General features: G+C 45.4%; 1 protein-coding gene and 2 long non-coding RNA genes across 4 annotated transcripts in view; 2 read left to right on the top strand and 1 right to left on the bottom strand.

Moving 5' to 3' along the window:
- LOC121643883 overlaps positions 1-3470 on the bottom strand; it is an 18313-nt gene extending 14843 nt beyond the window's left edge. The window contains exons 1-2 of the long non-coding RNA XR_006011186.1: positions 3457-3470; positions 887-889 (exon numbers count right to left, since the gene is read on the bottom strand). This is a non-coding gene — a long non-coding RNA (uncharacterized LOC121643883). The remainder of the gene's footprint in view (positions 1-886; positions 890-3456) is intronic.
- LOC121643880 (major facilitator superfamily domain-containing protein 12-like) overlaps positions 1-17178 on the top strand; it is a 28699-nt gene extending 11521 nt beyond the window's left edge. For both annotated transcript variants that reach the window (XM_041991470.1, XM_041991469.1), the window contains 4 exons: positions 12807-12977; positions 13050-13144; positions 16681-16811; positions 16893-17178. In XM_041991470.1, coding sequence (XP_041847404.1) covers positions 12807-12977; positions 13050-13144; positions 16681-16811; positions 16893-16936 — 441 coding nt within the window. In that variant the 3' untranslated portion in view covers positions 16937-17178. The remainder of the gene's footprint in view (positions 1-12806; positions 12978-13049; positions 13145-16680; positions 16812-16892) is intronic.
- On the top strand, positions 14266-15312 carry LOC121643882. Its single transcript, XR_006011185.1, has 3 exons — positions 14266-14402; positions 14712-14927; positions 15208-15312. It is a non-coding gene; the product is annotated as an uncharacterized LOC121643882 (long non-coding RNA).
- Positions 17179-19657: the final 2479 nt, after the last annotated feature.

The following is a 19657-nucleotide window of genomic DNA, read 5'->3' as shown; positions in this document are numbered from 1 at the left end:
TTTTTTGTATTTTGTTTTTTTTTCTTACTTTACCATAGACCGTGTGTGACAGCAGGTTTCACTATGGAGTATCTCAACTGAATGCTCTCGTTTCTTGTAGACTGATCTCTCTCTTGTGTCATACTTGACAGCAGTATGTTGCAACATGGGACCATGGTGAAGCACTTAACCTGTGCGGGCCGGTGTTCTGTCAGTTTAGCATACGTATCAGAGTAGCATACATTACGTTAATGCGCATGTGGGTTAGGGTTAGGGTTAGGGGCAGTCAGTTTGCACTATGCGTATGCTGATCTGACAATGTACGCTAAACTGACAGAACACCGGTATGCCGTGTTGCTTTACGGGATGCCAACTCTCACGTATCGGCCATGAGACTTGCGCATTTGAGTGGCTTCTCACGCTCTCACACTAACCCTCCGGTTTCCCAGGATCAAATATACACATCAAGAGCAATGCCGGCTAATCGAGAGGTCTGGGAGGATTCCCAGTGGGCCACATTACTTTTGGGTCGGTGTGCCGGCGTCTGTGAAAAAGCGCAGCGTCGCAGCAGGGCACGGTTAACAGACTGCATTTTAGTTGTTTGATCAGTTTCTATGAAAATAAGCTAACTGATTATGAAGATGCTACTACTATTCAATCCAATTTACTGTAGTCCCACGTTAGGCCAGTTTCTAATAACTGTGTTCATATAAACAATAAAAATAATGACCTAGCTAAGGAAAACCTCCATCAGAACCAGAACCAGGAAGGAAAACCTCCATCTGGAGACATTTTGTTTTCACGTTGAAATCCGCGTCAATAAAATGTAGCGTGACATTTATATACGGCTCGATGGTGCGGCTTGACCACAGATCGGTAGGGGTGGCAAAACCTGGTGTGTAGCCACGTCCTTCACAACAGCCTCACCACACTCATCATACAGGGCAGGGAGAGACACTCCATTAACATGGAGACAAGATGGCAGTGTGTCAAGCTCCACCCTTCTGGGTCGGATCAGTTCCCAGTTTTTGTTTGTGGAAATGTAAAAAAAAAAAAAGCGCCTCCGACCTTGGGATTTCTTCAAGGATTTTTTTTTAGCTGAGGAGGAGGGAAAAAAGCTTTTCAAAGCTTAAAACCTTTATAAATACATTATTTATTTTAGGCAAACATTTATGTAGCCTCATCAGATGGCTTTTCCAGGCTGAGAGCAGACACAGACCCCTTGGCAGTTATTCCCACCCCATCGTGAACGAAGCTTCTCGTGGAGGATAACCTGAGCGGACCAAAACACACTTTTTTCTTGTTCTTGCGGCCTCCAGAAGTTCTCACTTCTCATGGAGTATGTGACGATTTGTGATGTGAAAATCAATACCAAAATATCCATACTAGTGATACCAGCTTTTTATGTTCTAGAATCAATTTTCATGTTAGAATATCAATATTTTAGGGATTTGGAAACTCTAAAGTAACTATAATATCAGGATCTTCTCTAAATTATATCCAGTTGGCAGGAACTACTTTTTCTTCCGCCTGCCATTGTCAAGGCGTGAAATGGTCCAGCGTAGGGGCGCAGCAGCGCGCCTCTTACTCTCTCAGGCCGTAGCATCACGTGTGGAGCTGAACAGCAACGGCGTGATGTTTGATGTGTGTGGGAAGACACAGACGTTTCTAAAGCAACACCACAAACCTCTGCAAACATTGGCGAGTCGACCAGAACAAAGAATATAATTAAATTATGAGGAAGAGGAGGAGTAGGAAGAGGATGAAAAGGACAGGTGCTTAAAGGTGAGACACGTCACTCTGCTGTGGGCAGGTACTACCAGGTACTTTCAGATACTATCAGATCCTATCAGGTACTAACAGGTGCTATCAGGTACCTTCTGATACTAACAGGTACGTTCAGGTAATAACAGGTGCTGCAGGTAGGTGACGCTGGTGGCAGGTAAGTGACGCTAATGCTGTAGGTGACGTAGTTCCGGGGAGACGGCAGATTCAAACTAGGCGCGCCCAAACATTTATACTTTCATTCAATTGTGTTTTGTGCCAGCCTAATCAAAATATTCTTTAAAGTAGGACTATAGTGTCTTTAAAAGGTACACTCTGGAGCACAGCGGGGAGGATTTGGCCAGCCTGACAGATTTTATAGATCGTTGTTACAACAGAATCGTCATGGGGAAACCAAACAACACCTCCACCCCCTCCACCTCATCCATGTCCAAGAGACAGAGAAATGAGGATTCACCTGGAGCTATTTCACCACCGGGGAACGACTCAACGGATGTTCTGATGTCTATAGATAAGAAACTCAGTAGTTTTGATGCGCGTTTGAGCCTGGTAGAAATTCTCCACAAGGAGTTCCAGGCGCTACATGAATCACTAGAATTCATCCAGAAGCAGGTGGAAACTCTGGCTGTAGAAAATGCTGGTCTCAGAGAGTCGGTAAAATCCCTTACCGAGGGCTTGACCCGTCTCTTGGAGGAAAATAAGAAGATGAAGGAAACGGTGATCGATCTGCAGGCGCGGAGCATGAGAGAGAACCTGGTATTTGCAGGGATTCCAGAGCAGACGGAGGAGGACCCCGAGACCACGGTGAAAAACTTCATCAAAACCCACCTGAAGCTCCCGGAGGAAACGGTGAAAAACATCTCCTTTCACAGAGTCCATCAGCTCGGCGGGAGGAAACCCGGGTCCAGCAGACCAAGACCCATTGTAGCCAAGTTCGTCAGCTTCAAACAGAAGAAGCAGGTGAAGAACCAGGGCCGCGAACTGAAGGGAACGAACTTTGGAGTAAATGACCAATATCCCAGAGAGATTCTGGACCGACGGAGAGTCCTGTTTCCCATCAGGAGGAAATCCATCACTGAAGGTGCTCGCGCCGTCATCGCGGTGGATAAATTATTTATTAATGGACAGCTGTACCGCGACCCGGACATCACTCCGTGGCTCTACTGACTTGGTATGTGCTTTAATTTTCCTGTTTTCTCACTAGATCATGTCATATCCATAAAACTGCCATAAAAGATAATTTAGTTAACAGTAAATCCACTGCCCGTCTCCACTACACTGTTCTCAGCACAGATGCGTTTTTTAAATGACTTTTTTCATTTGGCACTGTCGCTCTTTTCACTCTTTACACTTCTTCTCTCTGACCCTTTAACGGTTAACGGTAACACTTGTCATTATATTATATACACATCAGCACTTTTCATGATTCACAGGAACACACACAGAACAGCACAAGCACACATACATCTCTGTCACAACCAGCGGGCACATACACATGCACGCAGAGAAGCAGTGGGATGCACGCACACATGCTTCAGTAATATGCATATAGCCTCATTTCTGTGGTTGGTTCATGAACAAACTCACATTTGTCACTTGGAATGTGCGTGGAGCTGGCACAAGGGAAAAGAGGTTAAACATTTTTAATCGTTTGTGAGAAATGAAAGCAGATATAATATTACTCCAAGAGACTCATTTATCAAACTCAACAATAGATCTTCTCTCAACAACCCAGTTTCCACACGTGTATTCAGCTTGTTATAATTCTAGGCAGAGAGGAGGAGCAACTCTCATTAATAGAAGGTTAAATTTTGATATAGATAATACAATCATAGATCCAGAAGGCAGATTTATAATAATTACATTATCTATTAAAAATGTTAAGTTATGTATTGTAAATATATATGGTCCAAATGTAGATGATCCTCCTTCTTTCACTCCCTCTTCGCCTCTATGGTCACTCAGATAACACATTAATTATAGGAGGTGATTTTAACATTATACTGGACAAACAAAGTACCACAGGAGCTCATCGAGTCTGGAAATCCTCAGAAAATGTAAAACATGAAGGATTTTGGTCTCTGTGATGCTTGGCGCTCTCACCATCCCACACTAAGAGAATACACCTTCTTCTCTTCAGTCCACCATTCCTATTCTAGATTAGATTATTTCTTAACTAGCAGCTCGCTGATGAATGACATGTCAGAAATCAGAATCCATCCTATTAGCATTAGTGATCACGCATCAGTATCATTCACTCTGAGAAGTAAGAGCAATAAACCAGCAACTAGAAACTGGAGATTTAATACGTCATTACTTAAAGATCCTGAGTTTATCAGCTACTTTAAAAGAGAATGGTCCTTATATCTAGAAAATAACGACTTGCCAGAAACTTCAGCGTGTGTTCTTTGGGAAGCAGGAAAAGCAGTAATGAGAGGGAAAATAATTTCCTTTTCTTCTCATAAGAAAAAGAAGGAAACTTTGAGAATTTCAGAGTTAGAACTCAGAATTAAATCCTTAGAGGAGCTTACCATTGTTGAGGCAAAAAGGTTACTCTGTCAAGGATGAGGAGTCCGGTTCTGAAGTGAAGAATGATTACAAGTTTATTGAACACAGAATTCGAATAGAAAAAATAGAATCACAATTCCAGAGAGACAGCTCAGAGGTCTGAACAGAATCTGATAAGAAACACACAGGCAGCATCTTTTAAGCCGAATGATCACGTCACAGCACATCATATATCTTGTAAGATAAAAACAAAGAGACTGTCTGTTCCTCACACAGGATTAGACACTTATTGAGCACATAAACAACCCCAGTGACATTAAGGCAGGATGCCCTGCTGGGTCATCCTGAAGATATCTGGCTAGTATCCAGATAAGTCACACAGGTCAGTGTGAACTGCTCTAAGGAATGCATCAACTTACGATAGCAACAGGCTACTCAACATTAAACTCAATTACCAAGAACTTAAACAATCTGTTTACCCTGAGAGTGATCAGTAGACACAATATAGTAAAGGGAATAATATGAAATTTCCCCAACACAATGTCTCCCCAGAAGAACACACACTAAATGCTATAAGGAAAGCTAAACTTGAACTTAATGAAATAATAGATAAAAAGACGCAATTCTTGGTGCAAAGACTTCGCTTGGAGAATTTTGAGCATGTCAACAAATCCGGAAGGTTCCTGGCTAATCAGTTAAAAACAAACAAGGAGAAAACAACCATCTCCTCTGTCAGAGATCCAGAAGGAAACATCAGCCACGACCCTGACAAGATAAATAACACTTTCAAAGAATTCTATAAAACATTATATACATCACAGCTAACTACAACGAATGACAATATTGATAAATTTCTTAGTAACATCAATCTTCCAAAATTAAAACATGAAAATAAAATGGTCTTGGATTCCCCCCTTTCAGTCGGCGAACTCCATGAAGCTCTCCAGCATATGTCCAACAATAAAGCTCCAGGTCCAGATGGTTACCCAGCAGAATTCTACAAAGAATTCTGGACAACGCTGGCACCCACTTTCTACAATATGATATTAGAAATAAAGAAAAAACAAAAAATACCTTCAAATGTGAACCTAGCCAATATTACTCTACTATTAAAACCAGGTAAAGACCCGACACTTCCATCCAGTTACCGTCCAATTTCATTAATAAATGTAGATCTCAAAATAATTAGCAAAGCTTTGGCCAGAAGAATAGAAAAAATAACCCCTCTAATAATCCATCCTGACCAAACAGGCTTTATTAAAGGTAAACATTCCTCTACTAACATGCGTAGATTAATTAACATCATAGATTATTCTACTCTACATAATCTGGAATCCACAGTCATTTCTTTAGACGCAGATAAAGCATTTGACTGAATAAACTGGAAATTTTTATTTGCAACGTTAAATAAATTTGGGTTTGGGTTATCTTTCATAGATTCGATAAAAATATTATATAATAACCCAAATGCATGTGTGAAGACCAATGATCAAACTTCTCCAAGCTTCTGTTTGCAGAGAGGCACCAGACAGGGCTGCCCACTTTCTCCATCACTCTTTGCTATTTTTATTGAACCCCTAGTTGCTGCCATAAGACAAAATAAAGAGATTAAAGGAATCCATGCCAAAAATATAGAACACAAGATAAGTCTTTATGCTGATGACGTATTACTTTTCCTCCAGAACTCACCGACGTCTCTCCCCCAGACAATCACACTTATTAACACATTCTCATCAATATCTGAATACTCTATTAACTGGTCTAAGACTGTTGTTATGCCCATCAACTGTGACCTACAAAACATACCCAATACTACAATACAGTCTGGAAACATTAGATATCTAGGCATAAACATTTCCCCCAGGTTATCAGAACTGACAAAGTTAAATTATGTCCAGCTACTTAAAGCAATAGAGGATCTTAACCGAGGCAGACGCTTTTTTCTTCTCCTCCCTCTCTCACTCTGCCCTGCTACTGTCCTGTCATCTCTGAGCCTCTCTCTGCATTTCCTTCCAAAAACTAAATCTTGGATATGGATTTGATCAGCTGGTCCCTAAATGCAATCGACCAAATTTATTCGAACCGGAAAACAGGCGTGGGGGAGCCTGCTTGCCCTGGCGGAACGTTTTCGGCTGGATATGTGATGGATTCCTGGGGAGCGTGGAAAGTCATGTGTCTGTCGATTCTTTCTGTCGAGGACGCTGAGGACATCTATACATTCGGTTTCATGATAACTGGGTTTCTGCTGTTTGGAGCGGGTGGTTTCCTGGCCTATCGCAAAATTCGGACACTGTCGGCAGTCACTGGCAAGCTGCCGGATTTCTGTGCTGGTGTGTGCCGAGCTACGAACAGGCTGTGGCGGTACAGGAGCTGAATCGTAAACTGGAGGCTATTCCAGTTCTGGATGGCAAACTGGTTGCGCTTTCTGGGCTTGTACGTGAGGTGGTCACCAACTTGGAGAAGTTGTCAGCTCGGCTGGATGGAAATTGACCCAAAATTCGGATGATTGGGAGTCGCCAGTGGGACCACTGAGAGACTTAAGGCAGACGAAACAGCTCTGGCCTGAACCAAAACAAATGCTGTTATCAAATTTGGCTCCCTGTGCTGGCCTTGATGGCTGGCTGAAAGCTCCCTGGAATGTTTTGTTGATGGACGCTCAGTCCCCCACCCTCCCCTCACCCTCTTCACGGGCGATGGACTTCAACCTGGATCAGCCCTCAAGGATGCCCCACTATCATCAGGTGGCAGAGACTGTGAGGGAGAACTGGGGCAAAGTTCATATGCTCACTTCTACGCACACACATGCACCACACTCAAGTACACCACTACAGATACACCTCCCCGTTATTCACTGCCTTGCTGTCCTTCCACCTCCCTCCACTCCCGGGCAGTGGGTTCATTGGACGCGCTCTGAGAATGCAGCTGCGTCTGCACTTGCTGCGATGGGAGACCCCCCCTCCCCTCCCCGCCACGTGTTTCTGATGTTGTGATTGTCTGAGTTATGTCTGTATGTACTGAGGAGTGTTTTTTGTATCTCAATAATGGGCCCTTAGGCCCAGTGTGGAGATGCCTTTTTTATCCTCTCCAGCTACATCTTACTCCCCTAATGTTACCTTTCACCTATATCTAAGACAAGGAGCGCTGTAGAAATGGCTGCTCCGCCAGTATGCCTGTTCTGTTTGTGTCATCATATGTTGTTTTGTCTAGTCTTGGATGGGTTGTACTGAAAACATGAATTTCCCTGCAAAGGGATTAATAAAGTATTTTTCATTTCATTTCATTTCATGATCTCTCACGGTGGAGGCGCTTACCCATATCACTCATGGGGAGGGTTGCCACAGTTAAAATGATGGTTCTATCTAAAGTAAACTACCTGTTTTCAATGATACCCACTAAACCATCCTCCAGCTGGTTTAAGTCACTGGACTCACATATATCTAAATTTTTATGGAAAAATAAGCCATCACGTATCAGTCTAAAAACTTTACAACAGACTAAAGATAGAGGCGGATTGGAGCTACCCAACTTTAATCATGTTTTCTTAGCTAACAAGCTGCAGTATATCTCCAAATGGCTTAAACCTAGCAGTCTGGATGAACCATGGTTAGATGTAGAGCAAGCATTGTGTGAGGATGTGTTTATCTCTGACCTGCCATTCATCAGCTCAACCATCAAAACACATCAGTGTTTTAAAAGCATCAATATCAGTTCCTCCTTAGTGGCTTGGTGGGATTTTCTAAAAATAACCAAATCCTGACGTTTTCCATGTAAGTTTACACCCCTCTGGAACAACCCTGACATCCTGCAAAACAAAAAGCTTATCAATTTTACTCAATGGAAAAATAAAGGAATAAAACAGTTAGAACATATAATAGAAAATGGAAACTTCTTATCATTTAATATTCTCACTTCACAATATGGAATCAGTAGCAAAACATTTTTAGAATATCACCAGCTTAAATCTATTATATGTAAAAAAATATACCATTAATCAATTAAACTTACAGCTACCTATTAGGGTGGCAGAATTCATGAATCTCAATGCCCCAAAGCTATTATCAAAAACATATAGACTATTATCTAAACTAGAAGACTCAATCTGTCTTCCAACTTCAAAATGGGAGGGTGACTTATCCAGTAACTTTAATAAAGATAAATGGTCACAAATATGTTTAAACACCTTTAAAATGACTAAGAATTCAAATAACTAATACAATTCAAAATTCTGCATAGAACTCATTATACAGGACAAAGGATGTTCAGGATGGGTCTGTCACAATCAAACATCTGCACACACTGCAATGAAAACACATCTGACAACTACCTCCATGCCTTGTGGTCCTGCACACCTGTCCGCAGGTTCTGGCTTCAGGTATGTGTGGACATGTCAACATGGTTTAAATGTAATATTCCTACAATCCCCGCACTATGTCTACTAGGTGACTTGGGTGACATTAATATGGCAATTAACTCTGCACACATGATACGCACAGCATTATGCATTGCAAAGAAAACTATCCTTGTGAACTGGAAAAACAAAAATAATCTGTGTATTCAGCAGTTTAGGAATCTCTTAGTTGACCACATCAGTAGTGAGACAATGTCTGCCTCCTCAAAGAACTATTTAGCTGAATCTCATTCCCTCTGGTCCCCTGTGCTTAGTTCCATCACTTAGTGTAGGTGGAGGACTGTGATCTCGTTGCTATGGGGGTTTGGGAAATGGCCGGGAGTGACTGGTGGTTGCGGGTTCTTTGTGGTTGCCCGTGGTGCGGGACCGGGCTACTCTGCGGTGGGAGTGGCTCTGGGTCTGGCCTCGTCGGGGGCTGTGGGGGCCAGCGGTTGGAGTATCCTCCTGGAGGGGGGTGAGGCCACTGGTGGCGCCTGGGTTGGTGGGCGTCGGTCCTGGGCCGGGCGGCCGGGCTATTCCTGGGCGGGCTGGGCGGGGGTTCTGGGCTCTGGTGCCCGGGGGTGGTCCTCCTCCCTCCGGGGTGGTGGGGTCCGTGTGTGCCGGGGGTCTGGGCCTGCCCGGATGTGCTGCCGTGGTGTGGGTTGGTGCATGCCCTGGTGTCTGGTTGATGCCCTGGGACCCAGGGTATGGCCCAGGGGCAGGGGGGGTGCAGGGGTTTGAAGGAGGGCTGAGTGGGATTCGGGGGATTATAGGGGGAGGTGTTGGGGTGTGAGACAGGGATGCCTGTATGTTGTGTGTGTGTGTATGTACTTTGGATGATGTTTGTGTGCGTGTGTATGCATGCGTTAGGATGAGTGGGGGTGTGTCTGGGGAGTGAGAGTGGGAGGGTTGGATGCTGTGTGAGTGTTTATATTGTGTGGGTGGGGCTGAGAGGGCATATATGAGTTAGGATGAGCAGGAGTGTGCAAGGAAATAGGTGTGTACATGTGTTTCTGTGTGTGGTTGGGGCAGGGTTAAGTGCACTTGTGGTTTGGGCGGGGGGGGGTGGGTGGGTGGATGGGCGTGGGTCTGCTGCTGTCCCCATCCTCTCATTCCCCGTTAGGGGTGTGGGAGGGTGGATACTTTCTGGGATTGATGACGGCTCACTGGCTGTGGTCCCTGAGTGGCCCGGTCGTGGGGGGCGGCCTCTCCTGGCCTGTCTTGCCCTGGGGGGCCTCCTGGGGAGCGGGGGTGCCTAATGCCACTAGAGGCTCATCATCCAGAGGGAAGTACATCCCCGGACCCCTCTTACTTCCCGCTCTCTCTGTCTCACACACACACACACACACACACACACACACACACACACACACACGTAGGGAGTTGGGAGGCGTGGAGCCATGCGGGGTGGAACGAAGGAGACCATTCAGTGGTCTCTTTGGATGCACCCCGTGGCGACTCGCCTCTCAGTTTTAATTGCACCAAGACACCAAAACACAAGAAACACAACACACAAACAACACCTGGGGGGCATGGCATGCGGTGCATGTCGGGCAGGGCCACTTAGGTGGCCCGGCTCTCGGCTCATTGCCGTCACTGCCCCTCAATTTTAAATGCACACAACACACACTACCTAAACAGTCAGGAGAGGGGAGGGAGAGGGTATTGGGGAACCTCTCACACCCCTGTTCCCCCTGTGTGTGGCCGGGGGCGGGCGGGGGGAGGTGGTTGCCCTGGGGCCGGGTCCCGGGGTGGCTGCGCTGGTGGGCTGCTGGCTCTGTGGGTGTTGGGTCAAGGGGGGGTGCTTGGGGCTCGCTGTCCTCTGGTCCGCCTGGGGTTTCCCCCACGGGGCATGGTGGGTGGGTTGTGTGTGGTGTGACTGTGTGGTGGTGAGTGATTGTGGGTGCGGCGTGGGGGAGGGTGTGAGTGTGGGGTTATATAGGGTGCAGGTGGGGAGTGGGGGGAGGGGGCCGATAGCACCCTGGTTCCATGGGGTGTGCGGCTGGAACATCGGGGTGTGTGCTGGCCTGCGCCGGGTGGCTGTCTGGGGGGGCCTGGTCCTCCTAGGCATGTTGCGGGCCCTCTGCCTTTGGGGGGTGGGGCGGCCGTCTCTGGGCTCCTGGGGCCCTGGGCCCTTCGCTTGGGCTGCCCTGGGTGGCCTGTCCCTGGCGGGGCCGGTGGCTGCTGATGTTGACCCACTGGGACCTGTGCCCCGGGACCGTGGGGGGCTCTTGCTGGGGCTCTCCTCTGCCGCCCTTCGGGTGGGGCTGGAGTCATCTTCGTGGTGGGGTGGCTTGGGTTGGTGCTCCGGGTCTGCTGCTGGGGGCCCGGGCCTCTGGCCATGGTCTGCCTCTGGCCTCCGTGGAGGCGTGGTCGCATTTGAATGATCTCACTCACCACTCTTCATCACTGATCACTCCTTGTTTCTCATGCTCTGCATGCTGACACAGTCACTGAGTTGTCCAGTGGGTTTTAATACTAAGTGATAATTTTTTTTTTTTTCCTGTGAGTTAGTATCTGGTCGCTGTTTATTATTATTTATTATTTAAAAACTTTTAATGACTAGTTTTTTTCTGTGTGTGTGTTTCTGCTTTTGTAAAAGTTGTAGGAAATTTTCTGGTGTGTTCATGTACAGGTGTAACAGTTTGTTGTCTGGTGATGGTGTGGATTGAAGGGTCGTTTTCCTTCTGTCTGTGATCTTTTTGTCTCCTTTCTTCTTTCCCTTTTGCTCTTTTTGCTATTTTCCATCTTTTTCTGTCCCCTCCGGTCAGGTCCAGCAAGATTACATAGATTCCGTGATTCAAAGTAAATAAATAAATAAATTAACCACATTATCAAGAGGAGCCTTACCCATAGGCCTCCCCTTGGCAGAGCAAATTTGTTCAGCACGATACAGCAACCAGATTATCATTTTGCTGCTATGATGCTGGACAGGACAAGTTAAAGAAAAAAAAAAAAAAAAAGGTACTAACAGGTGCTGTCAGGTACTTTCAGATACTATCAGATCCTATCAGGTAATAGCAGGTACTATCAGGTACTTTCAGATACTATCAGATCCTATCAGGTAATAGCAGGTACTATCAGGAACCACTGAGGCTACTTTTTGGGAAAGTGGTTTTCATGGCTGCTAGGTTCAGGTTTTTGTGCTGATGTTCCTAATAAATCCTGTTGCATCCTGTTTGTTCTGTAGAGAAATAAATGTGGTTATGAAATAAGAAAATATCTGAGATCAGCTCGGAGTGATACGGGTCCCTGAGATCAGGGACCTGGATGTGGTGGGTCAGGATGCTGCAGAGATCTTGTTATTAAATATTCGGTAAAACAGACATTGTATGGTCTTAAAAAATAAAAATACAGATGAAAATTATTAGGATGGAAAGAGAATAACATCAGTCCCTCTTATTTGTTTAGACGATGGTAACTAAACAATTTAATATGATGTTGACAAACATACAATTTTTGTGTTATTTAAATATTTATTTATTCATTTTACTGGTAATTTCAGTTTGATTCACAAAGTTTTCTATAAAAATGGAGCTACCACTTCCTTTTCCCTATCAATCTGTCAGTCCTTTCCGTGTCCGGGCCGGGTGAGGTTTCTCATGTTGAGTCAAATTTGAAAATGTTTTTCAAGCACATGAAGTTTCTGTACAAAGTATCGGTCCCGGATCGGATCAGTAAATGTGTACAAATATAGACTTTATGTTCATATGGATCCATTCTTACAGTATATTTTACATTAGTAACATCTGGAAAAGTCATAGTTCTGAAGGCATGGCAGCTTTAATTTTGCCGAGGCGGCGCTCCACCATCATTCACGTGGCGGAAAGGCTGTGACCCACCACCGTTGGTGGAAACGGCTTCTTCTGGTGAGAGGAAGACTCATCATTTACATGAAGAAACTGGAATCTATCAGATTAAACTTAACAGACTTAAACCAGCCAGATGCAGCGCTGAGATCCAGGTTTTGATTTCAACTAAACTTCTTGGAAGAGAGATCAATGATCTGATTGGTTCTCTGTTTTTTGGTTTTGTTTTTCTCATCAGATTTTACAAAACTCTCATTTTTCTTTCCCCATCTGCGCAGATATGAGGGAGGACAAGTGCTGAGTGTCATCAGGGTTTTTGTGTCTTCTGTTTTCTCCAGATGACTTACTTTGTGGGCCTCCTGATGATAATGGCCTTCTCCTACTGGGTGCTGCTGGACATCAGCATGGGTCAGCAGGTCTACGGGGCGGCGGTGCTGCTGGGTGCCGGCTCAGCCACCATCCTGGTCATATCGCTCGCCATGACTGCCGAGCTCATCGCAGACCAGACGGTGAGTGTGAGAGACAGGGAGAAGAAAGTTGTCGCGTAATCTCATCTCTTCTTTCATTTTCTGTGTCTGCAGCAAAGTGGAGCGTTTGTCTACGGAGCCATGAGCTTCACAGATAAGCTGGGCAACGGGGTCGCTGTGATGCTGATTCAGGCTCTGCATCCTTGCCAGTCAGTGCACACGAACACACACCACAGTAGTTTGTTTTGTTTCCATTAAAATAACCAGTTTGTCAAGTCCAATGTACTGGGACACTGGTTCGATCAGCGGCAGCAAGAAGCTCAGACTGGTATGAAATAGTTTGATCAGGATAAGATTTAATAGATAACTGATTTCACAAATGATGCCATGATTCAGTGTGGATTTGATTTGATTCAGATGGTTTCACATTCAGCTCAATCTGGTCTCTAGTGGGTCGAACCAGTAATACAGTACACGTACATTATCAAGATGTTTACATTAATGATCTATCCTTTTAGAAAAAGTGATGAAGAACCTGAAATGTATGGAGAAGTGATTTTTGCTCATTTCATCATTTCCAGGTTTATTCCAGCTTCCAGACCAGCATGGGTCTATAAGACCAGCAGAAATTTAGTTCCAGGTATCTGGAAGTAAAAAGTCCAGTATTTCACATGATGATCAGAGGAACTTTTCCAGATCTAGAAATGTACATTTTTACACGTGTAGTATTCCTGACCAGGTGAACTGACTCACCTCATCATACAAACTGCGGTCTATTATATCTGAAAGAGAAAACAAAGAACCAGTTCTCCTCTTGCCTTAGAAACATTTTACATTCATACAGAAAAGTGAAACCTGGACACATTAGAGATTACAGTTATTTTTATTAGAATATTACAGTTAATATCTTCTATCTTGTTTTCATATTTACCAAATTCATATCACTGCTGGGCTGGTTTTGGCCCCCGGACCGTATGTTTCTAACCCTGATTTAACATAATAGCTTCAATAACCATCTTCTGATGCTACTTCCAGCAGGATAATGCACCATGTCACAAAGCTCAGATCATCTCCACCTGCTTTCTAGAACATGACGATGAGTTCACTGGACTCCAACGGCCTCCACAGCCACCAGATCTCAGTCCAGTAGAGCAGCTTTGGGATGTGGTGGAACGGGAGATTCTCATCATGGATGCAGCCGACAAACCTGCAGCAACTGTGTGATGCTGTCATGTCAATATGGAGAAAACCTCTGAGGAAGGTTTCCACCACCTGCTTCATCTATCACACCAGGATTAAAAAGGTCCGACCCGGTACTAGAAGGTGGACCTGGTGAAGAGGACGACCCGGTACTAGAAGGTGGTCCTGGTGAAGAGGACGACCAGGTACTAGAAGGCGGTCTTGATGGAGAGGACCACCCGGTACTAGAGGGTGGACCCAATGAAGAGGATGGCCCGGTACTAGAAGGTGAACCTGGTGAAGAGGACGACCCGGTAGAAGGTGGACCTGGTGAAGAGGACGACCCGGTACTAGAAGGCGGTCTTGATGGAGAGGACCACCCGGTACTAGAAGGTGGACCCAATGAAGTGGACGACCCGGTAGAAGGTGGACCTGGTGAAGAGGACGACCCGGTAGAAGGTGGACCTGGTGAAGAGGACGACCCGGTAGAAGGTGGACCTGGTGAAGAGGACGACCCGGTACTAGAAGGCGGTCTTGATGGAGAGGACCACCCGGTACTAGAAGGTGGACCCAATGAAGTGGACGACCCGGTAGAAGGTGGACCTGGTGAAGAGGACGACCCAGTACTAGAAGGCGGTCTTGATGGAGAGGACCACCCGGTACTAGAGGGTGGACCCAATGAAGAGGATGGCCCGGTACTAGAAGGTGGACCTGGTGAAGAGGACGACCCGGTACTAGAAGGTGGTCCTGGTGAAGAGGACGACCCGGTGCTAGAAGGCGGTCTTGATGGAGAGGACCACCCGGTACTAGAGGGTGGACCCAATGAAGAGGATGGCCCGGTACTAGAAGGTGAACCTGGTGAAGAGGACGACCCGGTACTAGAAGGCGGTCTTGATGGAGAGGACCACCCGGTACTAGAAGGTGGACCCAATGAAGTGGACGACCCGGTAGAAGGTGGACCTGGTGAAGAGGACGACCTGGTACTAGAAGGCGGTCTTGATGGAGAGGACGACCCGGTACTAGAAGGTGGTCCTGGTGAAGAGGACGACCTGGGAAGGTGGACCTGGTGAAGAGGACGAGCCGGTACTAGAAGGTGGACCTGGTGAAGAGGACGACCCGGTACTAGAAGGCGGTCTTGATGGAGAGGACGACCCGGTACTAGAGGGTGGACCCAATGAAGAGGATGGCCCGGTACTAGAAGGTGAACCTGGTGAAGAGGACGACCCAGTACTAGAAGGTGGTCCTGGTGAAGAGGACGACCCGGTACTACAAGGTGGACCTGGTGAAGAGGACGACCCGGTAGAAGGTGGACCTGGTGAAGAGGACGACCCGGTACTAGAAGGTGGTCATGGTGAAGAGGACGACCCGGTACTAGAAGGCGGTCTTGATGGAGAGGACCACCCGGTACTAGAAGGTGGACCTGGTGAAGAGGACGACCCGATACTAGAAAGTGGTCATGGTGAAGAGGACCACCCGGTACCAGAAGGTGGACCCAATGAAGTGGACGACCCGGTAGAAGGTGGACCTGGTGAAGAGGACGACCCGGTACTAGAAGGCGGTCTTGATGGAGAGGACCACCCGGTACTAGAGGGTGGACCCAATGAAGAGGATGGCCCGGTACTAGAAGGTGAACCTGGTGAAGTGGACGACCGGGTAGAAGGTGGACCTGGTGAAGAGGACGACCCGGTACTAGAAGGCGGTCTTGATGGAGAGGACCACCCGTTACTAGAAGGTGGTCCTGGTGAAGAGGACGACCTGGGAAGGTGGACCTGGTGAAGAGGACGAGCCGGTACTATAAGGTGGACCTGGTGAAGAGGACGACCCGGTACTAGAAGGCGGTCTTGATGGAGAGGACCACCCGGTACTAGAGGGTGGACCCAATGAAGAGGATGGCCCGGTACTAGAAGGTGAACCTGGTGAAGAGGACGACCCAGTACTAGAAGGTGGTCCTGGTGAAGAGGACGACCCGGTACTAGAAGGTGGACCTGGTGAAGAGGACGACCCGGTAGAAGGTGGACCTGGTGAAGAGGACCACCCGATACTAGAAGGTGGTCATGGTGAAGAGGACGGCCTGGTACTAGAAGGTGGTCCTGGTGAAGAGGACGGCCCGGTACTAGAAGGTGACCTGGTGAAGAGGACGACCCGGTACAAGAAGGTGGTCCTGGTGAAGAGGACGGCCCGGTACTAGAAGGTGACCTGGTGAAGAGGACAACCCGGTACTAGAAGGTGGACCTGGTGAAGAGGACCACCCGGTAGAAGGTGGACCTGGTAAAATGGAGTTAGTATGGGTGATATGTTGTTAAACCATAAAATCTGAGTAAGAAATAAATTTCTGTTCTGACTTCATCACTTCAGACAGATGTGATGTCAGCGTCCTCGTTTCTCAAACTTCCTGTGAGCAGAATTTATTCTGAGCCGAAAACAAGTTCTGACCCAGAAACATCTCTTTAAACATGACGAGTCTGAACAGAATTATTTTCACGTCGCCACACTCACCCTGTTGATGAAAGTTGCATGTTGAGGAAGAGGAAACGGTCTGACCAGCGGTGTTTTCTGTGTGTGTCAGCACCGTGATCTGCTGTCCGGCCTGTGTGTGGTTCTATCATTACATCATGGTGGGCGTAACGGGGGGCGTGGCCATCCTTGCAGCTTTGGCTCTCTGCTCCATCATCATCTGGCCAATCAGGATCAGACCGCGTGAGTCAGACGTTCATAAATCCACCCTGGATGTGTGTGTGTGCTGTATGTTCATCTGTAATGCTTCATGTGTGTTTCCAGGCGGTCTGCAGGTGGTCTCTGATGACACCGCTGGAGTCAACTGACCGGCGCCAGACCTGGTCCAACCTGGACTGCACACTAACTGCACACGCGCCGTTTTCTGTTTCAACTACATTAATATGATGTTCAGGGAAAAGTCACAGGAATTTCTGCCGGAATTCCCAAACGAAGGAGGGTTTTTATTTTATTTCTCATCTCATTTTTATTTTATCTTTATTTTTAGATGTGATTTGATTTCATTTGGTTCATTCATTTTTTTTTTAATTTTCAACTTTTCAGTTAATTTAGTTTTATTTTTTATCTTTATTATTTCTTTAAAATTTGGTATTTTGTTTTGTTTATTGCATTTTTAAATTGATTTAATTTTGGTTTTTTAATTGGTGTTTAAATTTTTAATTTTTTATAGTTTTATTTTCATTTTGTACACTAGGCTGAAATGTGCCGCTGCCTCTGACCTACACCATGTTTCCCATCATTTCCCAAAAATATTTTCTAATTAAAAAAAGAGCCTGAAAATGCTGTAAAATGAGGGATTTGTAGTTCTAGATGCTGTGAGAGGGAGGCTGGCAGGATCCTGCTAGCTGACAACCTGGTCGTAGGACTCGTTTCCCTCCAGCTTCTCCTCTTTAACTGTGGCTGAGTTTAACTGCATCAGCTGGACAGGATGCAACTCAGGATTTAATTTATGGGATTATCTTTTAACTAAAACCTTGTTACTGAAAACATGTTGACTTAATGGAATATTATTACATCCCAGCTTTTAATTTAACATTTAGCAAATGATGGGAAAATGGTTGAAGTGGTGCTTTTTAAAGCATCTTACCTCATGCTTACTTTCATGAGGGCGAAGACGTAAACCTGAGCTTTCACATCTCGTGGCATCGAGTTATCACTGCTGCAGCGAATAAGGGACGAAGGACAAACGGATGGTGAAGGGAATATTGGGAGCATGCTCTCCTCATTTTGTTTCCAGTGTCTCTGGATTCTGATGATGATGATGGTGATGACCCACTGTACAGATGGCACTTAATCCACATCAGAAAGGATGAGCTTTCAGCTGCAGAGACTCATTTTAAACCTCTTCTGTGTGGGTGCTTCCTCTTCATGGAACAACAGTTTTCTGTTTAGTCATTCAGCTTTATACAAACTTTATACTTAAATAATGAAATGGAATATAAGAAATATTTTTAAAATCAAGGGAAACTTTACATGTATGAGATATTTAATGACTTAAAAGGGATTGATGCTCTACTGCAGGCATGTCAAACTGGTCCAGCAAAGGGCCGTGTGGCTGCAGGTTTTTGTTCCAGCCAGCCAAGAGCACACAGTTTGACCAATCAGCTGTCTGAAGACTGAGATCAGTTGATTGAATCAGTCAAATCTGGTGTGCTGCTGCTTGGTTGGAACAAAAACCTGCAGCCACACGGCCCTTTGCTGGACCAGTTTGACATATGTGCTCTACTGTGTACGAAGTGTGTGAGAACAGGAAGGAATCTTACCGGACGAGCATCAGATGTTTAACCAAAACTCTGCTTCCACCTCAACTCTGATCTGTTCTGGGTTTTTACTGTTTTCTCTGAGATTTGTGTGATGGTTTAATTAAAAGACTGATCAAACATGTTTCACATAGTAAAGCTGGAAACGCACAATGTTCGATTTTCTGTTAATAAACTGAAGCCACCCATCATGACCTTTAGTGTGTCAGTGAAATATCAGCTAAATTATTTATAAGAGTCATGACCGCGCTCACTATCTGTACACACATGTATACACACACAGTTGAGACAACAATTAAATGATCTGGGCCCCGTTTTAGAAAGCGGGTTCAACAAACTGAGTTGAAAGCACAACGCTGGGTTGACCAACTCTGAGCTGTCAAACTCAGAGTTTTCGGTTTCAGAAAGGTGATTAGTTACTATTAGTTCAGTCAATTCTGAGTTAACTTATGAGTTAACCATGGCAACAGGTGGAAAAAAGGAGTCGCTTCTCCAGTTCTGCACCAGTGGAGTTACAAATATTAATGAATGCACATGCAGAATTTGACCATATGTATCGGGGAAAAGGCAATACAGTATTTGCAGCAAAAGAACATGAGCTGGCAGAAAAGAGTCAACGTGTGAGTATTATTTTTATCTCAAGTGTTCCACTTATTAAACATTTGTATCCCACTCATTTAGGTTTATGTGATGCATCAGCCATGTGTGTGCATTTTAAAACGCAGGTGCAACCCAACAGGCTGCAAATGAGGATGAAATATAAAAATGTTCAAACAGGTGAGGTATGATGTCATTGTCGTTTTGTCCTTTCTACCCAGTTAGACAGCATTCGGTAGCTACAGTCAACATGTGATCTAGTTAATGGAAATTTCCTAATTAGAAAAAGGTTTTCTTAGGGGATTTGTTAAGCTATCTCAATGAAAAGTTTTTGCCGAAGTTCTTTGCTCTTCTTCTTCTTTGCTTGATAATCTGGAGTCTGTAAAACAATAAAACAGAAAAGAAAGTGATATCAAACATGAGCAGTTGTGGTCAGTTTGGTTTGTAGAAATTGTGTCCTTGGTCAGTTTTACAGGAAAATCAGACGTCTAATGTCGAGGCTGGAAATGCACAGAGATTCAGGACAAGAAGAATCCAGTGGCAGGCGATACTACTACGTTTCATGGAGGAAAAAAGGAGAGCAGAGCGACACAGACAAAGGAGACGACGTGTAAGTTTAACTAAACATGCAGCGACTGTATACGTGTCGTATGAGTAAACATCTCAGACGGT

This window comes from Melanotaenia boesemani, chromosome 8 (assembly GCF_017639745.1).
Source record: "Melanotaenia boesemani isolate fMelBoe1 chromosome 8, fMelBoe1.pri, whole genome shotgun sequence".
In the NCBI taxonomy this organism is placed as follows: domain Eukaryota; kingdom Metazoa; phylum Chordata; class Actinopteri; order Atheriniformes; family Melanotaeniidae; genus Melanotaenia; species Melanotaenia boesemani.
The sequence above is the reverse complement of the archived record's forward strand: the minus strand, read 5'-3'. Positions and strand labels throughout refer to the sequence as shown.